The sequence below is a fragment of the Lepidothrix coronata genome, unplaced genomic scaffold (genome assembly GCF_001604755.1).
Source record: "Lepidothrix coronata isolate B3197 unplaced genomic scaffold, Lepidothrix_coronata-1.0 Scaffold65, whole genome shotgun sequence".
Lineage (NCBI taxonomy): Eukaryota > Metazoa > Chordata > Aves > Passeriformes > Pipridae > Lepidothrix > Lepidothrix coronata.
Window position 1 is genome coordinate 2,910,853 of NW_016690245.1, and position 22,445 is coordinate 2,933,297.

General features: G+C 35.8%; 1 protein-coding gene across 1 annotated transcript in view; it reads left to right on the forward strand.

The window, feature by feature from the left end:
- Positions 1-22,445, forward strand: part of KIDINS220 (kinase D-interacting substrate 220kDa) — an 84,822-nt gene that overhangs the window by 11,324 nt on the left and 51,053 nt on the right. Inside the window, exons 3-16 of the mRNA XM_017818119.1 lie at positions 3,487-3,585; positions 5,020-5,118; positions 6,545-6,643; positions 7,546-7,647; positions 8,082-8,180; positions 9,096-9,293; positions 11,506-11,604; positions 13,917-14,015; positions 14,655-14,753; positions 15,732-15,909; positions 16,422-16,586; positions 18,466-18,645; positions 19,018-19,183; positions 20,095-20,246. Coding sequence (XP_017673608.1) covers positions 3,487-3,585; positions 5,020-5,118; positions 6,545-6,643; positions 7,546-7,647; positions 8,082-8,180; positions 9,096-9,293; positions 11,506-11,604; positions 13,917-14,015; positions 14,655-14,753; positions 15,732-15,909; positions 16,422-16,586; positions 18,466-18,645; positions 19,018-19,183; positions 20,095-20,246 — 1,834 coding nt within the window. The remainder of the gene's footprint in view (positions 1-3,486; positions 3,586-5,019; positions 5,119-6,544; positions 6,644-7,545; positions 7,648-8,081; positions 8,181-9,095; positions 9,294-11,505; positions 11,605-13,916; positions 14,016-14,654; positions 14,754-15,731; positions 15,910-16,421; positions 16,587-18,465; positions 18,646-19,017; positions 19,184-20,094; positions 20,247-22,445) is intronic.

Genomic DNA, 22,445 nt, shown 5'->3' on the forward strand with positions numbered 1-22,445 from the left:
ATTGTGTTGATTTTATCAAGTGTCACTGCCTTCACCTTCTTTTCTGAATTTTTTTCTCTTCTTGGTGGGACTAAATTTGTCCTGGCTTTCAATAACTGCCTTTTTTGCAGAGGTCATTTCCCCGATACCTAATGTTTTCAGTCTTCTGATATGTTGCATTGGAGAAGGTGATTTCTGGAGACAGACATTGGTGGTTTGCATCAGTTTTAAACCCACTGGAGAGGACTGTTCATATGTATCAATGACAGGAGTTTTGTTTAAGCGTTAGCTCTTCCTTGGAATTCAGTGGCTTTGAGTGCAATTCTCTTTCCAGTTTTGGATCTGCCAAGGCATCTTTTCTTCTTGGGTAAAAAGAAAATACCGAAACGGGAGTGCCATTGGAGGTCTGAAAAGGTTGCTGGTGAGACAAGTTTTGCTAGTGCCAGGACCTCCCAGGCTGCAGTGACTTGTCCAATGGTAGGATCACTCACATTCTTGCCAACCCTTTTTATCTTGATGTGGTTGGTTGCCAGAAAAACTAGGATGTCCCAGTCAGTTTGTGTGTGGATGAGTTTTTTTGTATTAACACCAGCAGTTTCAGTTAAGTGGAGCAAGTCTGTCTCTCTGCCTTTTCCCTGCACATCCTTTTCCCTCGTGTGATTTCTTTCCTTTCATACCAGATACATGGATTACTTAACAGCTAATGATAGATGCTTGCCTGGTGTGATACGCTTTGATCCTAACAGCCTCCACTTTCCTTTGATGTGCCTTTCTTTCTGCTCTTGATAATGAAGTACCTTCTGCACGTTCAATTCTGAATCTTCTGTTCTCTCACAAACTGTGAGAGAGCACTAATCTGTAAGGTAACACCACTAATTGATTTCCCTAAAAAGATATAGGTGTACCCTTTTATAATTTGGTTATTCCAATACTTAGACTGAGCTGTGATATACAAATAGACAGTACTTGGTGTGCTTGTGAGAAATATGGGTATTTAGTTTTTGTGGAGTGTCTAAACTCTTGGGCAACTTTTGGGAATTAATCTGGGTGTCACAGGTGTAGTAATTATGTTTTGTTTCTCTGTTGCTAAAATCTTCATGATGGTTGCTAAAACATTATACTTTTATTTGAGAGTCTTCTAATGAAAAGGGAAGGATGTTTTCAGAACCCTTCAGAAAAGTTTTACATCTGTCTTAGAAAACCAAAGCCAGTCTGCAGCTGTGTGACACTTCTTACAGGAGAGAATAATTTTCCCATCCACAGCCTCCTCTTGCCCAGACATACTTTTCTTCAGTTTATATTATTCTTTTGTTTTATCCACCCATAGAAGACAATCAGAGTGATAACAACAGTAACTATTCAGACGGAGGTGAGAAAAATGGTCATGCTACAATAGGGATTTTTGTGTGCTAAAGCACTGCTTGGAAGGGATCTCTGGAGATTGTCTAGTCCTGTGTCCTGAGGTGGGTTGGTTGGTTGGAGCCAGCTGGAATTGGCTGTTTGGTACAGGGCAATCCCAGGCTCTCTTTACAGAGATTCTGTGAGCTCCCTCTGGATATCAAAACCTGGTATTCCTCTGTGGATACCAAAACCTGACACCTACTCAGTACAGTAAGGTTCCTGTCTGCCCAGCATGTCAAGGTCCCTCTGGATGGCAGCACAAGCATCAGCCACTCTTCTCAACTTTGTATAGGCTGTGAAGGTGCAGGTGCATTCTGTCCCACTGCCTAGGTCCTTAATGAAGGGGCTAAACAGGATTCCAGTATTGATCCCCTCACTAGTGACTGGCCTCCAGCTGGACTTTGTACCTCTGATTCCAATGCTCTGAGCTCAGCAGTTCAGCCTGTTTCAGTCCAACTCACTGTCCATTTATCTAGGCCGTATTTCATTACCCTGTGTGGATGTTATGGGAGACAGTGTCTAAATCCTTGCTAGATAAGGATAAGCAGTGCCTCAGCTCTTCATTCACTGACCAGTGATGTCATCACAGAAGGCATTCAGAGTGGTCTGGCATGATTTCTGAAATCACTCGGAATGTGTATTCCCAAAATATTAACTTCATAATAAGAGCTCATCTTAAAGAGCAAAAGTTATGACTGTTCTCTCCTCCAGAGAGAGCTGTTCTTTTCTAAAAAGTAGTATTTGCCTTCTTCTTGATTTTTTTTTTTAGGATTTTGTTTTTTTTTATGGTAAGACCTAAAACCCACTGCTTGTTTGATACATGTACTTTAGGATCTAGAAGCAATGATATATGCAAAATATAGTTATAACAGCATAAACTTACATGAGAGCTTAATTTTTCTCTGTGAAAAATTGCTGTGTTAGATACTGCATTATATCCTGTCATGATTAATACTGTTGGTTGTCTGTAATGTCACAGGGAAGATTCTGTGAAGACTAGGGAATAGCTGATGGACCAGAAAGCTTTTTTCAAAGATGCCATGCGTTTCTGTGATTCTGTGTGTGTAAAGAGTAGAGTCATCAAATATCTTTATTAATCATACTGTTAACTGTTTTAATAGTGAAGATTATTGATATTACTATATTCTGATTCTCTGTTGATTTTTATTCTTTTCAGGGAAATTGCTGGTATATAACTCCTAACATGTAGGGTTTACATTATTTAGAGATGAGATAATTGGAGTTTTCTCTATGTTAGAGGGAGAAAACAGAAGACAGACCAGGAAAAATTATCTTCATTTATTAAACTTGTTGAAATTAACAAATTTACTGCAAAATTTAGCAAGTTTTACTTGCATGATGAAAAGTATCTCAGAAGTTTGCTGACACAGAAGTAGGCTGATGGAAGGATGACAGATTGTAACTGACTTTTAAAACACCTCTGAAGGCAAATAAACAGGATTTTCTGTCTTTCATCTTCCTTGAAATGAGACTGTTAAGAACCCGTGTTGCACAGGACAGAAATGATGTCTGTATTTTGTATAATCAGACAGGAGTGGGGTGTATAACTTGGCTACTTTTTCCAATGCTTCAGCAGCTGTTCCTCTGAATCAGTGTGCATGTTTTAATGGCCATTGTGGTTCCTATGGTGAATTTATTTATTAATTTCTTAACAATGTGACTGAGTTACTTCAAGTCGTAAAGATATAACAGACTGTATTAGAGATGTCTTCAGTGAGCAAATAATTCAGAAAGGCAGATGTTCAGTAATGTAACTTTTTTCTTTTGGTAGCCATTTTTACTGTCTGAAATATGTGAGGGGCTTTGTTTTTGTCTGTGTTTTTTTTTGGTTGGTTGATTTTTTGGATTTGGAGGTTTTTGGGTTTTTTTAAGTTGTCTGTGTGACAGGGTTTAATACCGTGTTTTCCATTTTTATTGTGAGTTTACTGCATGGTTTGAAAACCAGTCTTTCTTACTACGTCTCACTGGCAATTAAAAACTGGAAACAACGTTCCTCTGTAGTTTCTGGTTTTTTTTATTGTGTGTGTATATGTATCATTTGTATCACTTTCCAGTGCATCATTTTTCCTGTCACTTTGATTTCAGAATGGCCAGACTCCACTCATGTTGGCTGCTGAGCAAGGCAATTTAGAAATTGTCCAGGAGCTTCTCAAGAAAGGCGCTAATTGCAACTTGGAAGATGCAGTAAGTATTAGTGCTTTATATGGTGGAACGTAACAGTGGAGGAACAAGAAATTTCAAGAGGCAGGCAAAGAAAGGGAATTTAGGTTAGTGTTGGGGGCAGGAAGAAGAGTAACAGGTGGAAAAGGATGACATATAAGAGAAATTTTATCCAAAATTCCTTGGCTTTTGTATTCCTCTGGGTCCTCATAAAGAGTAGGGATATTCAAGTTGTTTTAAATGTCTGAGGATCTCTGCTGAATGCTGGTGCTGTTTCTTCTGGGAAATTAGTACTGGGAAGCTATAATATAATAGGTTAGGCAGAGTAGAGAAATACAGCATCAAAGATGAGGTCCAAGTGATTTTGCTCATCTCAGTGATGTTGAGGTGTGTCAGTGGGTTTGGGGGTTTCTGTTTGTTTGTAATTTTTTTTTCTTGGTTTTGGTGTTTTTTTTCGGTAACTACTGAAGGAGAATTTAGGTTAAAGGATTATTTCAGGTGAAAGCCAGAATGGTGGCACAGAAAGGTTTGATATCTACTTATGAATTGTCTTCATGCCTTTGAGAAAGAGGTTGACTGTAGATGAAAGATGCCCAAAAGGGGTGAATAGGACAAAGATGTTAAAAAGTTTTGGAAGGTCTATGTATTCCAATGAAGACTGATAAACACAAAAAGGATATTGTTTGTGTTTTTTCAGTTCTGCACTTAGTTTACTTATAGCAGTGTGACCATCCAGGAAGGATCTGGTATGAAATCTGTCATTTAAAATAAAATAAAAAAGGAAACAACAAAAATAAACCAAAAAAACCAGTCTCTCTTTTTTGAGACATTTTATTACAATTGCTATAAATGTCACAGTTTCTATAGTTCTAAGAAGAACATCTACCTTATAAACTGTTGCTATAATTATAAGCATGTAGTCCACACCTGTATGTGGTTGGAGTATTAGGTGGAAAATTAGTGTAATGCAAGAGGAAATGTATCCCCTTAAGTGATCATAAATCTAAAAAGCTGTGGTCCAGATTCTCCTTCACGTTAGTCCCTTGGGTGCTGTCGCATCACAGACAGACTGCCAACGTTTTCTGTGGTCTTGGTTACCATCTCATCCCCTCTCAGCAGTTTTCAAGGTCTTGACCTCATTCTCTAATCCCTTTTAGGTGTTGCTTCCTCTACGAAATTATTAAGATCACCTGCAGTGAACTGAGGAATGGAAAGGGGTGGATATTGGGTAGGAGAGCAGATAATTGGGGGGGAGGTTTGGAGTAGTTGTTCTGTATTTCCATATGTATATGGTACATACACTGGTACACCATGAGTTTATTAGTACTTTTTTTTTTAGCAAGACAGTTATTTTAAGGTCTTGTGTATTTCCTGTTGTGGATTAAACTTTTGAAAAACAAGTTTAATTGTATTGACATACTGAATATTACTTCAAAAATTTTTTTTTTTTTTTTTTAGGATAACTGGACAGCTCTTATTTCAGCAGCTAAAGAAGGGCATACAGCTATTGTAGCAGAGCTGCTCAATTATAATGTCAGTTTGGAGCATCGGGATTTGGTATGTGTTGTCCTATGGTAAAAATAAAATAGTTTTTAGTAAGAAGAACAATTTCGTGAGTTGGAGATTTTCAGTTCCAGAAAACAAAGGAATGTTCTTTCATTCTTAAATTATGTACTCAGTGCTGCTGAAGTGAAAAAGAATCTATAGTTAAATATCGTTTTTTACCATTGTAAAGTAGTTGCTTTAGTGTCAATAAAGTCAACTGGTTTTCTAGGTCTGCTTTTTTCCTCTTAATTTGCTTTGGAAAAAAGCTAAACTGAAGAACAGTTTGATTTTTGGGTGTGTTTTGTGTGGGCAAGTTTTTTTGCAGGATTGTGGCTTTTTGTTGGGATTTTTTCGTCTGTTTTTTTGGTCATAGTGGCTTTTTTTAAAAAGTATTCTGGTAAGATAAATGTCATCTTTCCCAAAGGATGCCTGGGAAAAGTAATTACTGTTTCTCTGGACAGCTGTGATTGTTCATACAACAGTCCTTGTTTTCAATATCTTGACGTTTCTGTTCATTCATCTTGCCAAATTTTTGTATGGGAAAATGGGTGCTACAGTCCAGTCCACCTAAAGAATTGCAAAAGCTGCTTATGTGATTCTCAGGTTAGATGCCTCTGAAGAGCTAAAACTGTCTCCACTGACAGAATATGGAATTAGTACCTGCAAGGACTAATTTTGCTCTGCTTAAGTTAGAGTGTGGAAAACCACTAGAGGAGAGTTCAAGTGCTTCCTTTAATTGAAGTTCCACTCTGTCTGAAGGCTGAGGCATCTTCACTAGTCCAGCTTTTTCATTTAATGTTAAGCACATTCACATGGCCAGTGCTTGATTTTTAGGCCTGTATCAGTCAGAGGGATCTTTTAACCTTCTCAGAAGTTTATTCTAAAGAAATAAATAAAAATTGTGGTTGCAGTTATCAGAGGCGTACTGTTATTTTAAAATTAATTTTGATTACCTGACCTGTCAAATGCCTTAGGCAGTGAAACCTCATTGTCTGCTAGTTTACAAAGGTAAATAAACACATCAATGCACTTTGAAATTAATTGCTTTTATTATTGCCTGTTAGAGCAATCAAAAATAAACTTTTCATGTTAATTGATTTGGATTCTATACTTTTGTTTTAACTTAGTGGTGTGTTTCTTGTTTGTTTGTTTGTTTATTACAATGGTGGGATTTGTGTGCATTTGAAATCTGAATTCAGTGTTAAGCAACATGGAGAACATGATGTTTTCTGAAGTTTTGCATGCAGCAGGAAATTAGTCCTTTCATAGATGTACTTATTGCTTATTGTACATAAATAGGAGGATTCCAATATTGTGTAGTCAATCCTTACTATGGTAGAGATTTGCAAAACAGTCTTAGGACAAATAGAAAATGAAATAAAAGTAATTACTTACATTATTTTTGAGTTTTTACATTTCTTTGATTTGTGCTTGCCAGGGAGGATGGACTGCCCTGATGTGGGCATCATACAAAGGCCGCACTGAAGTAGCTAAACTGCTGCTTGAGAAAGGAGCAAATCCAAACATCACAGGAATGGTAAGTTTTAGTCTTAATTGATCCCTCCTCCCAAATGTTTAAAGTCCTGAATTGTACACTCGTCTTATTATCTTGATTAAACATTTTGCATTTTTTTGCAGTATGACATTAATCACTGTACTTCATAAGGTTGCTTTAATAATCTATGTGATAGCCACTTGGTTTTTTATTAATTTTGAATTTTATTAGTTGAAGCAAATGAGTGTATAGCTCATAATAAGATTCAAATTATCAGGACAGGAAATAATAGAAAAGATATGTAGTGTATTTAATACTACTTGTATAACAACTGTCATTTTTCTGCACCTGTAGAAGTTAATTGAATAACTAATGTGTGCAATTTAGAGGCTTAGATTATATAAAGGTGTACTATACTTGCTAGAGAATTAAAAAACCCAAATACTTTGAGATTTAGTTAATTTTATAAGCACATTCTGTAGAAGCATAGGCATGTTGAAGCTTGACTAAACAATTTGTTTATACTGTCAGTTCTCTGGTGTTTGAGGCAACAGTGAACAATCAAGGAAGAGCATCAGTGGCCAGAACAACCTTTCTGATGGTTGATTTCTGGTTTGCATGGTGTGACTCCACTGCAGTCCTGATTGCTTAGGGATATTGCATAGCTGTCTATTGCTTCCTTCCTACAGTACAAATGTTCATATTAAGATGAGGATGTGAATTTCTAAACCTTGCTTAAGGAGTTTTAAACCAAAACAGATTCAAGTGTACATTTTTCTAGGTATCATCTAGACAATGTACTCGGTAACAATTATTGATATGTAGCTACATTTTTTTCTGTATATTCATTCTTCTGTGGGTTTAACTTCTCTTGGAGCATTGTTTTGTTTGTGGAAAATAAACAATTCAGACTATAATTATTTATTTGTTTTTTTAATTCTAAGCAATACAGTGTTTATCCAATTATTTGGGCAGCAGGACGGGGCCACGCGGATATAGTACATCTCTTACTGCAACATGGAGCTAAAGTGAACTGCTCTGACAAAGTAAGTTATATCTAAATAACATTTAATTTCTGTAGTGCTTGATAAATTTCTTGTAAAATACGAGGTTTTGATTGGAAAAACATTTGCTGTTATATTTTGGCCATGAAATGAGAATTAGTTGTTATGCTTGAAAGAGGTTTTGCCATAGTATGCTGAAGATGGTTGTTAATGTTTATTTCAGTGGAGTACACTTCTATTTTTTGAGCTATTGGAAACCTTGCTATCCTAGGTTGTAGAGAAAAGTAATTCTTACAGCTATCATCTACAAAAGAAAAGTTGAAATGACTTTTCAAATGTTTGTGTTAAGTCACAAGACCAAATTCTATCTTTGTAAAGTATAGGATTATCTTTGTAAAGTATAGGATAAATACTAGATTGTAGAGGATACAAAATTCAGAGAGTAACATGATAAAATGTTGTAAATGTTTTTTCAGTATGGAACCACCCCACTGGTTTGGGCAGCGAGGAAAGGTCATTTGGAGTGTGTGAAATACTTGCTGCAGATGGGAGCTGATGTTGATCAAGAAGGAGCTGTAAGTAACTTAATTTTCCAGTGATGAGATGTGGGTACATACCTCCATGTGGCCTGTTTTATTTTATAATACAAATATCAAGAAATACATGAAATTATGAAATGTTAGTGTTACTTTGAGTGTGTTACTTTCCAGCTATTTGAAGACTTCATGTGCAAATTATTGAAACTTCTTTGTGCCTTTTAATAAAACTATAATGTAACTAGGGAGTTGTAATGACAGTGGGCACACTAGTATGTTAAGTGTAAGTTTTAGTGACCATAATGATTTTAGGTAATTGTAATCTGAAGGTTAACACTATCAAAATTCAATCTGTATCCAAGCCCCATATGTCAAATATCTTTTTCCTCAGTGCTATTTGAAAAGTAAATCAAACACAAAGTATCTTTTGGAAATAATAATGGTGACTGGGCCTTTTCAGAAGCTGAAATTTTATCAGGACTTTTCAGCTGCATATTGTTTTTAAATAGAACAGATTACATTTAAGTCGCTTATCAAAATAAAAAAAAAATCAGTTAAAAGTGGAAAATTGGAAAAACTTCTGGTCTTCATATGATTATTTCTGAAGTTCTTCAAAAAACCTCTTTGTGAACAGTATTGGTAGACCTGGGTGCTCTGATAATACTATGTTCCCATGCGACAAGAAAATTATTTTATCATGTGTGTGACATTCAGGAGTTAGAATAAACTGGTCTGAGCTTTACTGTTTGCATTTGAAGTGTTCTCTACTATTGTACTTAGTTTATTTCTTTTTTTAAAAAAAGCATTACAGGTGCACTTTAAAACACAAAACTGAAGTTAGCATTTGGATGGTGAAGAGAGTAATGTCTGACTAATCTTTTGTTACTTAAACTGCTGATATAATGATGATTGCTATATCCACTGTACAATAAAATCTGTTGGTTTTGTTTAAAGAATTCTATGACTGCACTTATTGTAGCAGTGAAGGGCGGCTATACTGATTCAGTAAAAGAAATACTGAAAAGGAACCCAAATGTAAACCTGACAGATAAAGATGGAAATACAGCTTTGATGATTGCATCAAAGGAGGGACATACTGAAATTGTGCAGGATCTTCTTGATGCTGGAACTTATGTGAACATTCCTGATCGAGTGAGTAAATTTTCATCATAGTCATTGTTTTATATATATATGCCATAATAACGTATGTTTAAATACCAGTGTATGCAGATTTGTAAATATGTGATTTTTCTGGCTTTCTGATTTTTCTGCCACCTAGGGGTATTTTTATGTATTGCTATTTTACAAGTGTGTTAAGTGGTAAATGTTGCTGTGTGAAGGTAAAGGATAAACTATAGAAACTACTCTTTTTCTTTGAGATTCTTGAATTGAGAGTTTCCTTAGATCATTTGTCGTATCTGTAACATATTAAAAACCAAAAATTAAAGTACAGGCAGTTGCTCCCTTCCTCAGGGTAATAATATTCGCTGCTGATCCTTTTTGTTTCTTTTTTTTTTTTTTAAAAAGGGTAAAATAGTGAATTCAAGTTAAACGTGAAGAGATAACTACCTTGTTGCTTTGGTAGAACTCCTGTTCATCAGCTCTTAGGTTTTCATTTAAGTCAAATCATGTTTCTTTAAACAAGAATTAAGACTAATACTGAACTAACCTGTAGGTTTTGGGGTGGGGAGTTTGTGTATTAATAAATGTGGTAGTGTTGTTAAAATTGCAAACCAATGGATTTTATAAAAAAGAATGCATTTAATTCAGCATGGACCTTTATCTTCTATGATGAAACTTTTTACTAGAACACTTGCATATATTAGAGGAAGACTTCACCTCTGAGTTAAGACATGTAGATGGAACACTGTTTACCTGAGCTGTTCTGTGTGCCTGACATGTAAGTGCATTGCTCAGTAGAGGTGTGCAGCATGGACAGTGCCCTGAGTGTGAATCTACTTGCTCAGGGTTTTATTTGGGTGCTTAGACAGGGGCTTTGGACTGCATTGTCCTCTTCATAGTCAGGTTTTTCTGAAGTGTCAGAGGCAGGCCAAGCACTGCAGCCTTGGGGCTATAGGTGGTTAAATACCTAAACTTAGATGCCTCTGTCAAGGTCAGTGATTTAGTTCAGAGCAGGTATATGTTTTTGAGGCTGCATTGCCAGTTTCTAAGTTGGATTGCTTGGAGTTGCAGAGAATTGAGGAAAACTTCCTAATTATTTGCCTCATAAATTTAAAAGGATTTTTGGATGCATTTCCTATATTTCAAATGTCAATGCATTTTTTAGATTGTTATGTACTGAGCTGCAGTGTTGCATGTGACAACAAATTTGATCTTGGGCACATATCAAAGCAAAATTTTAAATATTTAAGAAAATGCATTGCAATCTCCCCACCTCTTCTTCCACAATGTTCTACAAGGTCTGCATTCCTGTGCTTTTAGGAAGGATAAATTACAGCTATCAGTACAGCTGACTGTATTCCAAAAATACACAAAACAATGAGTACTCTTAGTTTCAGATGCTAGAGTAGATTTTGATAAAGAAAATTTCTTGGTTTGCAGCCAGGTGTGTAATGACTGTGATTGATGGGGGATTTGCTACTACTGAGCTCTCTTGAGTTCCACACCTGTAATTTTGCTATACTTTTACTTGTTTTTTCTGTGTCATCGTAAAAGGAGTATTAGGTAATTTCAGGGTTTCATATTCTGAAATTCTGATATATGCTTAAGTATGTTAAAATCAGAAGCCTTAGGCACAACTGTAACTTTGTTTTATGAGTAGACAACTCCATTTGCCATGCCAAGATATTCTTCGTTTTGATCAGTTGGGTATAAAATCAGCCTTTTGCTTTTTTTCTTTATAATAGCATAGCGTGTGTAAGCAAGATAGCAGGCAAATCTGCACCAAAAAAAGGTATAAAATTGTTTAAAATTCTTGAAGATCTTCTTTAAGCTTTGAAACATCTAAAGGAGATGGTCAACATTATTGTCTGATTTTAAGGCGGTTATTACTGTGAGTGGTTGGTCTTCCTATGAACTAGAGTACAATTTTTTTTTTTCATATTCATTATAGTTTATGATGTTATTTTTTAGGATAGTAGTTTAAGCTAGACCTATTTTTGGAGTGCTTATTTTTCCATAGCAATTTAATTTCTTTGAAAAATAAAAAACTCCAGAATTTTTTATTTTGTATACCCATTTTTTTCAGAGATAGAACTATTTTTGTATCTTTTTTAAAAACAAGTGCAGATTTCTTAATGTAAATAGGAATAATGTATGTTTTGAGGCTATAATTTATGTTGTTACATTTCTTTTTCCTAAATAGTATTAATTAATGTTCAGTGTTCTTTCACAATTTTTCTAGAGTGGAGATACAGTGTTGATTGGGGCTGTTAGAGGTGGTCATGTTGAAATTGTGAGGGCCCTGCTCCATAAATATGCTGATATAGATATCAGAGGTCAGGTAAGTACTGCAAAGTAAGTGTTATAGTAGTTCTAACATAGGATGTGAATTGAAATACCAAACAGTTATACTGTGTTTCTGAAAACAGGGCTTTAAAACTTGCTCTGTCTACTCTGTAGGAAACTCAGGTTCCATCAAACAGGAAAAATACATCATGTTGCTGTGCAATTTTTAAGATATATGTAGTTGTAATGACTTGTTAAGCAGCATTTTTTTCACTTAATTTATATAATGGTTGAAAAGCAAAAGACAAATTCAACTTGTTTCATCTGCACTCCTGAACGGATTTAAAATAGTGACATACTTAAAAAAACCCTTAGAATCATTATTTTGATAATATTTTAAATTTAATATCAATAAAATGTGATGCACCTTAGATTATATCTGCTGTCAGTTCAGTTCTGTCACTGTGCTTGGTTGTTTTTTGTCTCCACCAACTGTCTCTATTATGTTAAACACTGTTGTCGGTGATGTCCATGTTTTCTACCTACCCCTTCTTTCTTTTTTGTCCTTTCATTAAGGTATTATCTTTATTCTTCTGTTGGAAGCTCCCTTGTTCGGCATGGTAGTTGTTTTTATTGTTACATTCAACTTGCTTTCATTTGCTTGAAGCTATTCAAATTGCTCTACTTTTAGGCACACATGTTCTGCCAAGTTTGAACACAAAACTAACTGGTCACTGAGAGCTGCAAAGGTTCAGTGCCTGCTCTTGATGCAGAGCATCTGTGAGAAGCCAGGAAGCTTTTAGTTTGGAGAAAAAGTAGTGTTTGGATCTCTTCCTCTAACCTGCCATTGGAGACCTGTGTATCTCAGCTTCTGGCTGACAAGGGTCCGAAAATCTGAAGCTTTCCAACATCTTGATAGGACTGAGGCAATACAGAAATAGCAAGAGCACCCAGCCTCTTTGGTGGCAGGGAAGCTTGTGGCTTCTGGCAGTGTAAAATTGCCTGAATAGCCATTTGCAGTGGTTGATCTAGAGAATACTTTTGTGGCCTTATTGGCACAGCAGGAGTCAGTGCCATCAGAGGAAGGTTCTGGGTGTGCACTTCAGATCTTCGTTTAGGACCAGCAGTTTCAGAATCAGAGATGAGCACTAGTGTTTAGCAACTCCTCTGCTGTTTGGCATTGTGGCAGCTGCCTGCCAGCCAGACTTGTTCTGGGGAGAAGTGTTAACTGCCCACATTTGTGATGGTCCAGAAAAGTTGCTGAGTCTTGTCCATCCTTCCAGCAGCCATGTTCCTTGCTGATGATTCATTCATATGGTCACTAGCTGGTGGGTACCTTCAGCAAATAAAACATAGGGCTCAAGAGTGAGTGTCGGGGAAGTGGAGGGCTCAGGTGATGTTCTCCTCAGCCTGTCTGGTAAGGGGAAGGGCCCGGCTGGGAGCATCTGGCAGACCCATGCCTGGCTGTGTAGCTGATGTTGCTGTTGAGAAGTTGACTACCTAAGGGTTGTGTCTTGTTGGAAACCAGCTGACAGAAGGATAGAGAAGATGAAACACAAGTGATCAGAGAGGAAAGAAATCTTAGTGACCAGGCTTATTAAACTGCTGAGAAAGGCTTTAAACTCAGTTTGCTGTGAAGCCCATGAGTGAAAGAGGAAGAGCTGCAAATGAAAGATGCAAGTAGAAGGCTGCAAGGGGTACTTTGACATTCCTGCTTAGAAGCAGGTGTGTGTTCAGAGGCTTTTCTTAAATGTCTCTACACAAGTATGCCTCAAACAGAAAGAGTCATGGTGCAGTTGCTAGGCTAAAAATTGCAGGCACGGAGACTTTCTGGGACAACACACATGACTGGAGGAAAAAATTAATGACACAAGCAGGTTTGCAGCTCTGAACCATTCTCCCTGGTTTGGTGATACAATGTCTGGCTGATCAGCATTCTGGTACTTTATGTTGACTTTCATGTCCCTCTACTTTTACAGCCTTCCAGCTTGCATGGCCTATGAAAAAAAGTTATTTTATTTTATTAAAAAACTTTTATATTTGAGTTAAAACTGAATACTTGTGTGTAGTTTTTGAAACTGTTTCAAGACAGATTAAATCTGCTAGGATTGTTAAAGCCTCTTAATACATTGCACAAGGGTTTTTAAAATAGATTTGTATTCTCTTGCTAGATTTTCATCCTCCCTGCAAATTATACTGTTGTGCCAATTGGATTTGGTGGCCTTTCCCTTTGCCCTGAGCTGTGCTAAAATTTGCTGTATTATATGCTATTTTCAATATATTATGGCTGTACTTTATGTGCAGTTTATGAAATTTATCCAACTGAATGAAAATACTGTTAGCATTTAATACTCTTTTTTTTTTCAGGATAATAAAACTGCCTTATATTGGGCAGTTGAGAAAGGAAATGCTACAATGGTGAGGGATATCTTGCAATGCAATCCTGATACTGAAACATGTACCAAGGTAACAGAATTTTAATTGAATTGCTTTGTTAAACATATTTTCTCAGCTCCTATGTGATGTTAAGATTATATTAAATTCAGTTTTTGGGAAGTGTTGGTACCTTGCAGGCTGTAAAAAAAAAAATAAATCTTTTTCTAAAATACAGATTTTTAGCACTAGTGATATCCCCATAAATATGATTTCCTATTAAATCTGTGATAGCAGGGAACTTGTGGATTTTTACCTCAGCATCATTCACATAACCAGCAATAAGAACTGGAGAGCAGGTGCTACTAGAAACTGGGGAAAAAGGCTTCTGATATTACTAAGCATGACCTTGGGCCACTGTCTATTGCATGTGGAGCAATAAAAAAAAAAGAGGAAGTAGTATGCACAGCATTGAGGTCTGTTCAAATACCTTGTATTATATCTGGATTTTGTCTTTCTCTATTAGTATTTTGTTCTTTGATTCTAATCAAATACTGGGTCTGGGGTACTTTTTCACAAACATAAGTGCTGAAGTGTTGTTACTTGCACAGTAAGATATTTAAATAAAAATTGTCTTAAAAGTTTTGGATTTAATTTCTTACCCAATCACTATTTTTGTCTTGGTTTTGAGTATATAGGGATTTTTATATTAGGACTACTTTTCCATTTTAGGACGGAGAAACACCGCTTATAAAGGCAACCAAGATGAGGAATATTGAAATAGTAGAGCTTCTTCTGGACAAAGGAGCTAAGGTCTCAGCTGTAGACAAGGTAAAGAATATTAATTTGTTTACTTTAGTATATTTAATCATTTTAGATTTGCAGCAAGATTTTGTAGAGAGCTGTTGAGGCTACAGAAAGAGAGCTTCCCATATGTTAATAATTAAATAGACCATAATACTTAAATGCTTAGTCTCCCATGTGTTTAATAATTAAATAAATCAGAATACTTAAATGTAAATCTGTTTCCACTATTAATATATTATGTTCTATTGTTTGGGGGTTTTTTGTTATTAGAGTGCTCTTAATAACTTGAAAAGAAAAAAATGCAGGCCAGAAATAAAAATTTCACAGATAAATTAATTCTTAATGCACTTGAAAAAGACCATAAAGAAATGTTATTTGTCACTAATGTTAGTTTTTGATTAATAGACATTAAACTTAGCAATGCCAAGGACAAATACAAGTGGTTGTTGCTGTCTCCTTATGCATCACCTACTCTGGCTGTTAGCCTTTTAGTTACAGAAACATTTATTTGATAGTTTTTTTAATCTCCTAGTGTTATGTTTAGGGCATATAAGTATTAATGTTGATGTAATAAAAAAGCTTTTACTGGAAAGTTTTTTTGAGAATTCTGAGCAGACATTGAAACAACTCTAACAAGCATTATTTCTTGTTCTGAACAAGTCTCTGAATTTCCTAGTAGACACTTGTTTCTAAATAGAGACTAGTTTTCATGAACCTTAAGATATTTTTGTGAACCTTAAGATACATTAATATAAGCATTTAAAAAAATAGACAGTATCTTAGATTTAGCATTCTAAGAACTGCTTTTTCATGTGTCTTTTCTGAAACATTTGTAATGCTTTCTTGAGGGGAAAAATGTTTGCTGTAAGACATTGATGCTTTTGAGTGCTTTAAGATGTATTTCAAGGAAATAATACATCTGAAATGATGTGGACCATATGGTCTGTCAATAATCTTGTTGATAATCATGTTAGATATTACTAGTTTTTCACTTAATTGCAGAAAGGAGATACTCCACTTCATATTGCTATTCGTGGAAGAAGCCGCAAACTTGCTGAATTACTCTTAAGAAATCCGAAAGATGGTCGGTTGCTGTATAGACCCAACAAAACAGGAGAAACACCTTACAATATTGACTGTAGCCACCAGAAGAGTATTTTAACACAGATATTTGGTGCCAGTAAGTATGAGCGTTTGGTTTTTTTTAATCACTCATATATTGAGAATCCAGTTTATTCAATTCTCTATTGAAAAGTGGTAACAGACTTTTTAATGTTGCAACTAATGGGAAAGCTTTAAAAATAATCAGTTGGCAAAAAAAATTCTACATTCTGAAAGCCTAACAAAGGTCAAACATGCCTTTTATTTTTGATTTTTGACACGAGATACTTTGCAACTTCTGTTGGTCACTTTGTTTTTATTTGGACCTTGCTTGTATAGGAATTACTTTCTTTGACTTTCTGTGATTTTGGATTTTGAGTCTTGTAAGCTTTAATAGTTGTGATAATTATGTAACTTATGTGAATGATTTAAAATTCCTATGAACAGGAATGTACCAATAATAAAAGCTGTTATATGGGAGGTGTATATATACAAGTATGGGTGAACCTGTTGTGACTTTATGTCTGAAAATTGTCATATTGAAAGAGCTTTCTTAAAGCAAAGTTGTGTAATATAGTGTTTGTATTGCAGGACACTTGTCTCCCACGGAATCTGATGGTGACATGCTGGGTTATGATCTGTACAGCAGTGCTCTGGCTGATATTCTTAGTGAACCAACCATGCAGCCACCTATCTGTGTAGGCTTATATGCACAGTGGGGAAGTGGAAAATCATTCCTGCTCAAGAAACTGGAAGGTAAAACTTGATTTAACCTTTTTTGTAGGTTCCAATCTGTCTGTAGAAAGCATTACATGGGAGTAATTAGTTTTTGCGAGAATTGTTGGTCTGTGTAATGTTGTATCTGGTCTCTGTTTCTGTGATGAAAGGATTTAAATTCTGCTGTGGTTAGTTCTTCCATAGACTACTTTGTTCATTTATACAATGTCAAGACAGTCTTCTAAGTGTTGCTGTCTATTGCCCTGTGAGTTTCCTGCAGCAGTGAATCTATCCTTTAAGTATAACTGAAAGTCTGGCTGCCAAAATATGCCTTGCAGGGCCTGTTTTGAGTGTCAAATCAGATTCAGGCCTCTTCTGCTGCAGTATTTATTTGTTGTGCAACCTATGTGCCTTTTTTTTTTTAAGTTTAAACAATTTCAGGCTATTCATATTTTATTCTCTGTAGCATAATTGCTTTGCATCTAGTTTTCTTCCCCTTTCCTCTTATTTACTTGAAGCTTTTTGATCTGAAATGACAGAGGGAAGCAAATACAGTGTATGAAGTGAGTCAATATTTTCCCCAGTGGAAGTAGGCAACTTATTTACAGTTTTAGCTTTTTCTAACAAAGGATGCTTTTCTGAGATGTTTCAATTGTAGAATCATAGAATCAGCTGGGTTGGAAGGGACCTCTGAGATCATCAAGTCCAACCCTTGATCCACTACCACTGTGGTTACAAGACCATGGCACTAAGTGCCACATCCAGTCTCGTCTTAAAAACCTCCAGGGATGGAGAATCTACCACTTCCCTGGGCAGCCCATTCCAATACCTGATAACCCTTTCTGTAAAGAATTTCTTCCTAATATCCAACCTAAACCTCCCCTGACAGAGCTTAAGACCATACCCTCTTGTCTTACTGATAGCTGCCTGGGAGAAGAGACCAACCCCCCCCGGCTACAACCTCCTTTCAGGGAGTTGTAGAGAGTGATGAGGTCTCCCCTGAGCCTCCTCTTCTCCAGGCTGAACAACCCCAGTTCCCTCAGCCTCTCCTCATAGCTTTTGTGTTTGAGTCCCTTCACCAGCCTTGTTGCTCTTCTCTGGACCTCCTCCAGCACCTCAATATCCTTCCTGAACTGAGGGGCCCAGAACTGGACACAGTAATTGAGAATACCTTTACCTGTCTTGTTGTTTCTTATTTTCTGTGATTTCTCTGTTTTTAAAAACTTCTATATTAGCCAAAATGAGGGCTCTGCATTCATTCTGTTTGCCTCATGCCCCATGTTATAAACAGAAAACATGTTGATTTTGACTGTGATGTTTATTGCAGGTGAGCTCTTACATGTTTAAAACACTTTTTCAGTGTTTTCTTCCTCATTCATGTTTTTATTCTGGATTGTGTATCTGATGTTTCTTATTCAATAGAACCTAAATAAGTTTCTTCATGAATTTCTGCGTTACTAAATAGGAATCGCCAAACAGAAATAAATGCTGAAGCCTTCAACTGTACTGTTATATCTGACTATTTGAGGAATGTAGTCCATGTTTCAGTGGTGGAGATTTTGGAGGTTGGGTGGTTTTTTTTCGACAGATGTGGTGGATTTATTTTTCTTGATGTCAGAAAACGTGTTTTACACTTTTGAAGTAGGATAGGAAATGACATGACTTTTAATATGCTTTTAAAAGTAGAAAATCCGCAGCAAAGAGTGTGAGTAGTGTGTATTTAAAGGTTTTCATTCATTGCATGGATAAAAATTTGGGGTTTTGCACTAATGTGTGAAGAAGAATTTAAGCATCCATTGTATTTCTTTGGATCAGTAATAGGGATAAGTTATACAATCTACTGAAAGTGTTTCTTTTCAAATATGATCCGTTCTAGAGTTATTTCACATGTTAACTGGTCTTTGTCTTTTTGTTTTAGATGAAATGAAGACTTTTGCAGGACAGCAGATTGAACCTCTGTTTCAGTTCTCCTGGCTTATTGTATTCCTCACACTTCTGCTGTGTGGAGGTCTGGGTTTATTGCTTGCTTTCACAGTGGATGCAAAGCTTGGAATAGCAGTGTCACTCAGCTTATTAGCAGTTCTTTACATTTTCTTTAGTAAGTCCTATTTTATATGAAGTTTGTGAACGTTTTTAACTAATTTTTGAATTAAATATTGTTTCGTAGATCTGCTCTGTGATTCAGAAAAAAAATTACTAAATGGTTTTGTAGAAAATAAGACCCCTTTGGACCCTTTCCTTGTGTTTTGCCTATAATTTGTGAGAAGGCATTCTGGAAAACAAAGAAGAATTTTGAATGTTCATTTCATTGTGTTAATCTTACCATTCTCATTTTTAGCCATAACTGCTAAAAGTCATTAACCTTTTTTACAGAACTTCATGCTTCATGTGTTCAAACTTCATGGTTCTTTCAGCTGTGAATGTTGACTGAAGTGAAACCATAACATCTTCTTAATTTTTAATATTTTAGCTGTAATTTACTTTGGTGGCCGAAGAGAAGGAGAGAGATGGAACTGGGCCTGGGTGTTAAGTACAAGGTTGGCAAGACATGTTGGATATTTAGAGTTGCTTCTCAAACTCATGTTTGTGAACCCACCAGAATTACCAGAGCAAACCACTAAAGCTTTACCTGTCAGGTTAGTTATTTCATTTCTTTACTCATGAATGACTCATTCAGATTCACTCTGATACTCCTCAAACTGTACATTTTAATGTGCATGTTTATCTTCATATGAGAAGCTGTTGAGATTCATGTTTGAAAAACAGTAGCCCTAGAAGATCATGAAGTTAAACTTTTCAATGTGAAGAAGATAGTAGTGTTTTCAAGAAAAACAATCTGCTTATGTTGATGAAAGTTACTGCTTTTTGGAATTAGGGGTTTTGACTATCGGACTAATAAAAATTTGTACCAGACAAAATAAGAATTTTCTGATATAGCTTATTGCATATTATGTTTAATGCTTGTTTTACTGATTTCTTCTGTTGTCTTTTTTTTTGTCTTTTTTTTTTTTTCTGTAAGTAGAGCATCAGACTTCTCAAAGCTTCTAGTTTACCTGAAAGCAAGAAAATTTATGCCATGTGTTTTATCATTTCATTTACTTCTTGTTTAAAGACTTCTGTTTTAGCCTCCTGGTGCTTCTATGTGATCTTGTACTTCTGAAATTTTTTTTAATCCTCTATAAATATTTAAAAATAGATGAGAATGCAATTTTAAAAATACTTGTCAATATTATATTTTGGCATCAAAAAGATATTTTTATGTTTTTATTGTCATCTGAGGTGCCATTAGTGATGTGATCATTTTTATCTTCTTAAGAAATCAAGTTTTAGAATAGGAAGTGGGGCAAAGAAGAAGTTGATAAATGGAGAAGAAACATTTAAATTCCATGTAGAGTTTTTAAAAAATTAAATATTCAAGTATTTTACATTTTGTACCACTTGAAAAAAACTTCTGGCTGCAGAGATGCAGCAAGATTTTTTTTTTTGGTTGCCAGAAAATACTTTAAGCTTTCTAAAGTATACAAAATACATGTGTTTTGTCTTTCAGATTTTTGTTTACCGACTACAATAGACTGTCCAGTGTAGGTGGAGAAACTTCATTGGCTGAGATGATTGCTACCCTCTCTGATGCATGTGAAAGGGAATTTGGTTTCTTAGCAACAAGGCTATTTCGAGTTTTCAAGACAGAAGATACACAAGGTTTTTTTTACCTGAATGACATTTCCGATTATTCCATTTCAGTGCACTGTTACCAGGGGTTCTGTTTTTTGCTTTATAAGCTCTTTTTAGAAATTGTTGTAGCCATGCAGAAATTTTTGGAGAGAAAAATGCCCCATTTTCTCTGCTAATCTTGATTTTATTGATATAATAAAGGAATATCTTCTATGAAGTATTGTTTTTAGAAGTGCCTATGGAAATGTATATTCACATTACATCCTTGTAGATACAGCATATTTCCATAGCAATTAAGTCATTGTGTTTGAGTCAGGTAAAGGGAAAAGTATGCTTTTGTGTATTGCTAAGAGAGGTTGGTTTAGTTTATTAGATTTTAATTTAGAGCTTTTATGAGTGACCACTACTTATTCTAGGAAATAATGAATGTGTAGACTATGTTGGTCCAAAGATAAGAATTGCTGTTATCAGAAGAAATATTCCTGCTTGATCCAAATGGAACAAGCTTTCTTCTGTCCCATATGTAGATTTCTGGAAAAAAAAATAGGCAGAGTGATATTGTGAAGAAAGAGTTTCTAGATGGTAACTTTCAATTAATTGAGGACTTACTTGTACTTTGAGTTCAGTTTCAGTCAGTTATTTCTTGTTTAATTTTTCCCTTGTCCACAAATTGAGGACTCTGTTAGATGCTGTCTCCTCTCACAAAGTGGAATGTTTAGACTCTTCTGTCTTGCAGAGGATGGAAAAAACATGCTATGTTTGCTATGCTCTTCATTGTTCTTTCTGAAATTAACTGCATGTTCTTTATGAAAGGGACGTGTGCAATTTTTCACCCTTTTTTTCCATGTTAGGCATTCTGCAGTTCTTCTCCTTAACCTCAGTGAAATGGCTTTCATGATGCTGTGATTTCTGCCAAAGTTGTCTTGGGAATGGCACCGTAGTGCTGGCTTCTTGTGATTAAGTGCAGTAATCATGTCTTCCCTTTCATTTTTAATCTTACGTTTCTCTTGCATTCCTTGGCTCTGTTGCCTTTCCATGTTATTTCTAATTATTTAATTGATTTTTAAAATTTATTTCATCTATTTGGTGATTTTGCACATCATCTCCTTTTCTCTCGTTTTCAGGTGCAGGGTCATACGTTTATTGTCTCTAGATGTTCATAGAAATTCCATGTAGGCTTATTTTTAGTCTTCTATATCTTAAATTTTTGTTACATCTGTAAACTCGCAGACAAGCCTGTTCAATTGTCATTTCATTGTTGATTCTTATGTGTCTCTCTAATCCAAGTCTGTCTCTTTCTAGCAAGAGGAAGGTTTCATTCCTGCTTCAGTATGTCTAGAACTGAATGTAATTATAACTGAGCTGTTATTCTTTATTTCTTGCCCCTCACTCCTGTCATTATGCATTTCTGTTTCTTTGTCCTGCAGCACAATCCTATGTGTCACCTATGTGAGTGATTTGAAAGACCTTTCCAGCTCATGCCCCAGTACAGAGTATCATACATAGGCCATGTATAAACCTTGGATACTCTTTCAATGTAGCATATTTGGAATTTGATTTTTCCATTCCAGTTCAAATGCTGGTTTTTAGCTGTCAGCATTTTGCTTCAGGTCATTCTGTGATCTGTTCTTTGTTGTCAACAACTGTGTACAGAAGGTAGCAATCTTCTAGGTGTGTACACCACTGGATGTGTACAGCCTAAAGGCAGAGGCTGCTACTTTGGAAAATGCTGTTTCTTTGATCACTGATTTAGCTGTGCTAAGCTCCAACTGCAGTATTTCTTTGTCTCTTCCTTATCAATCCACTTGAAGTCAGGAGTTCTGTGTTCTCTTCTGAGGCCCTGTCCAAACCATATGTCCTCCCATTTGTGTATGTTTTGGTGTGCAAGAAGGGATGGTCTCAGGCTGCAGCTTGCAATTTTGTTTTGGTTCTCCAATGGCACCATTACTATTAGATTATGTAAGTACCAGGTTCCGGTTTAAAACTGAGTAGTTACTGTACTGTTTTCCCAGGATTTATTTATGTAAATACACTTTACAGAGAGATGCCACAAAAGGAGTGATAACACTGATATGAAATCTATTTAATGATTGTAATTTCCATCCATTCTGGGTTTCCTGAAACAATGGAAATAAACTGAAGATTAAAGGAATATCTCCGCTTCATAATTTCCAAGAATTGTGGCAAATAGTAGATAATTTTTTTCCATAGGTTTGTGGCTGGGTG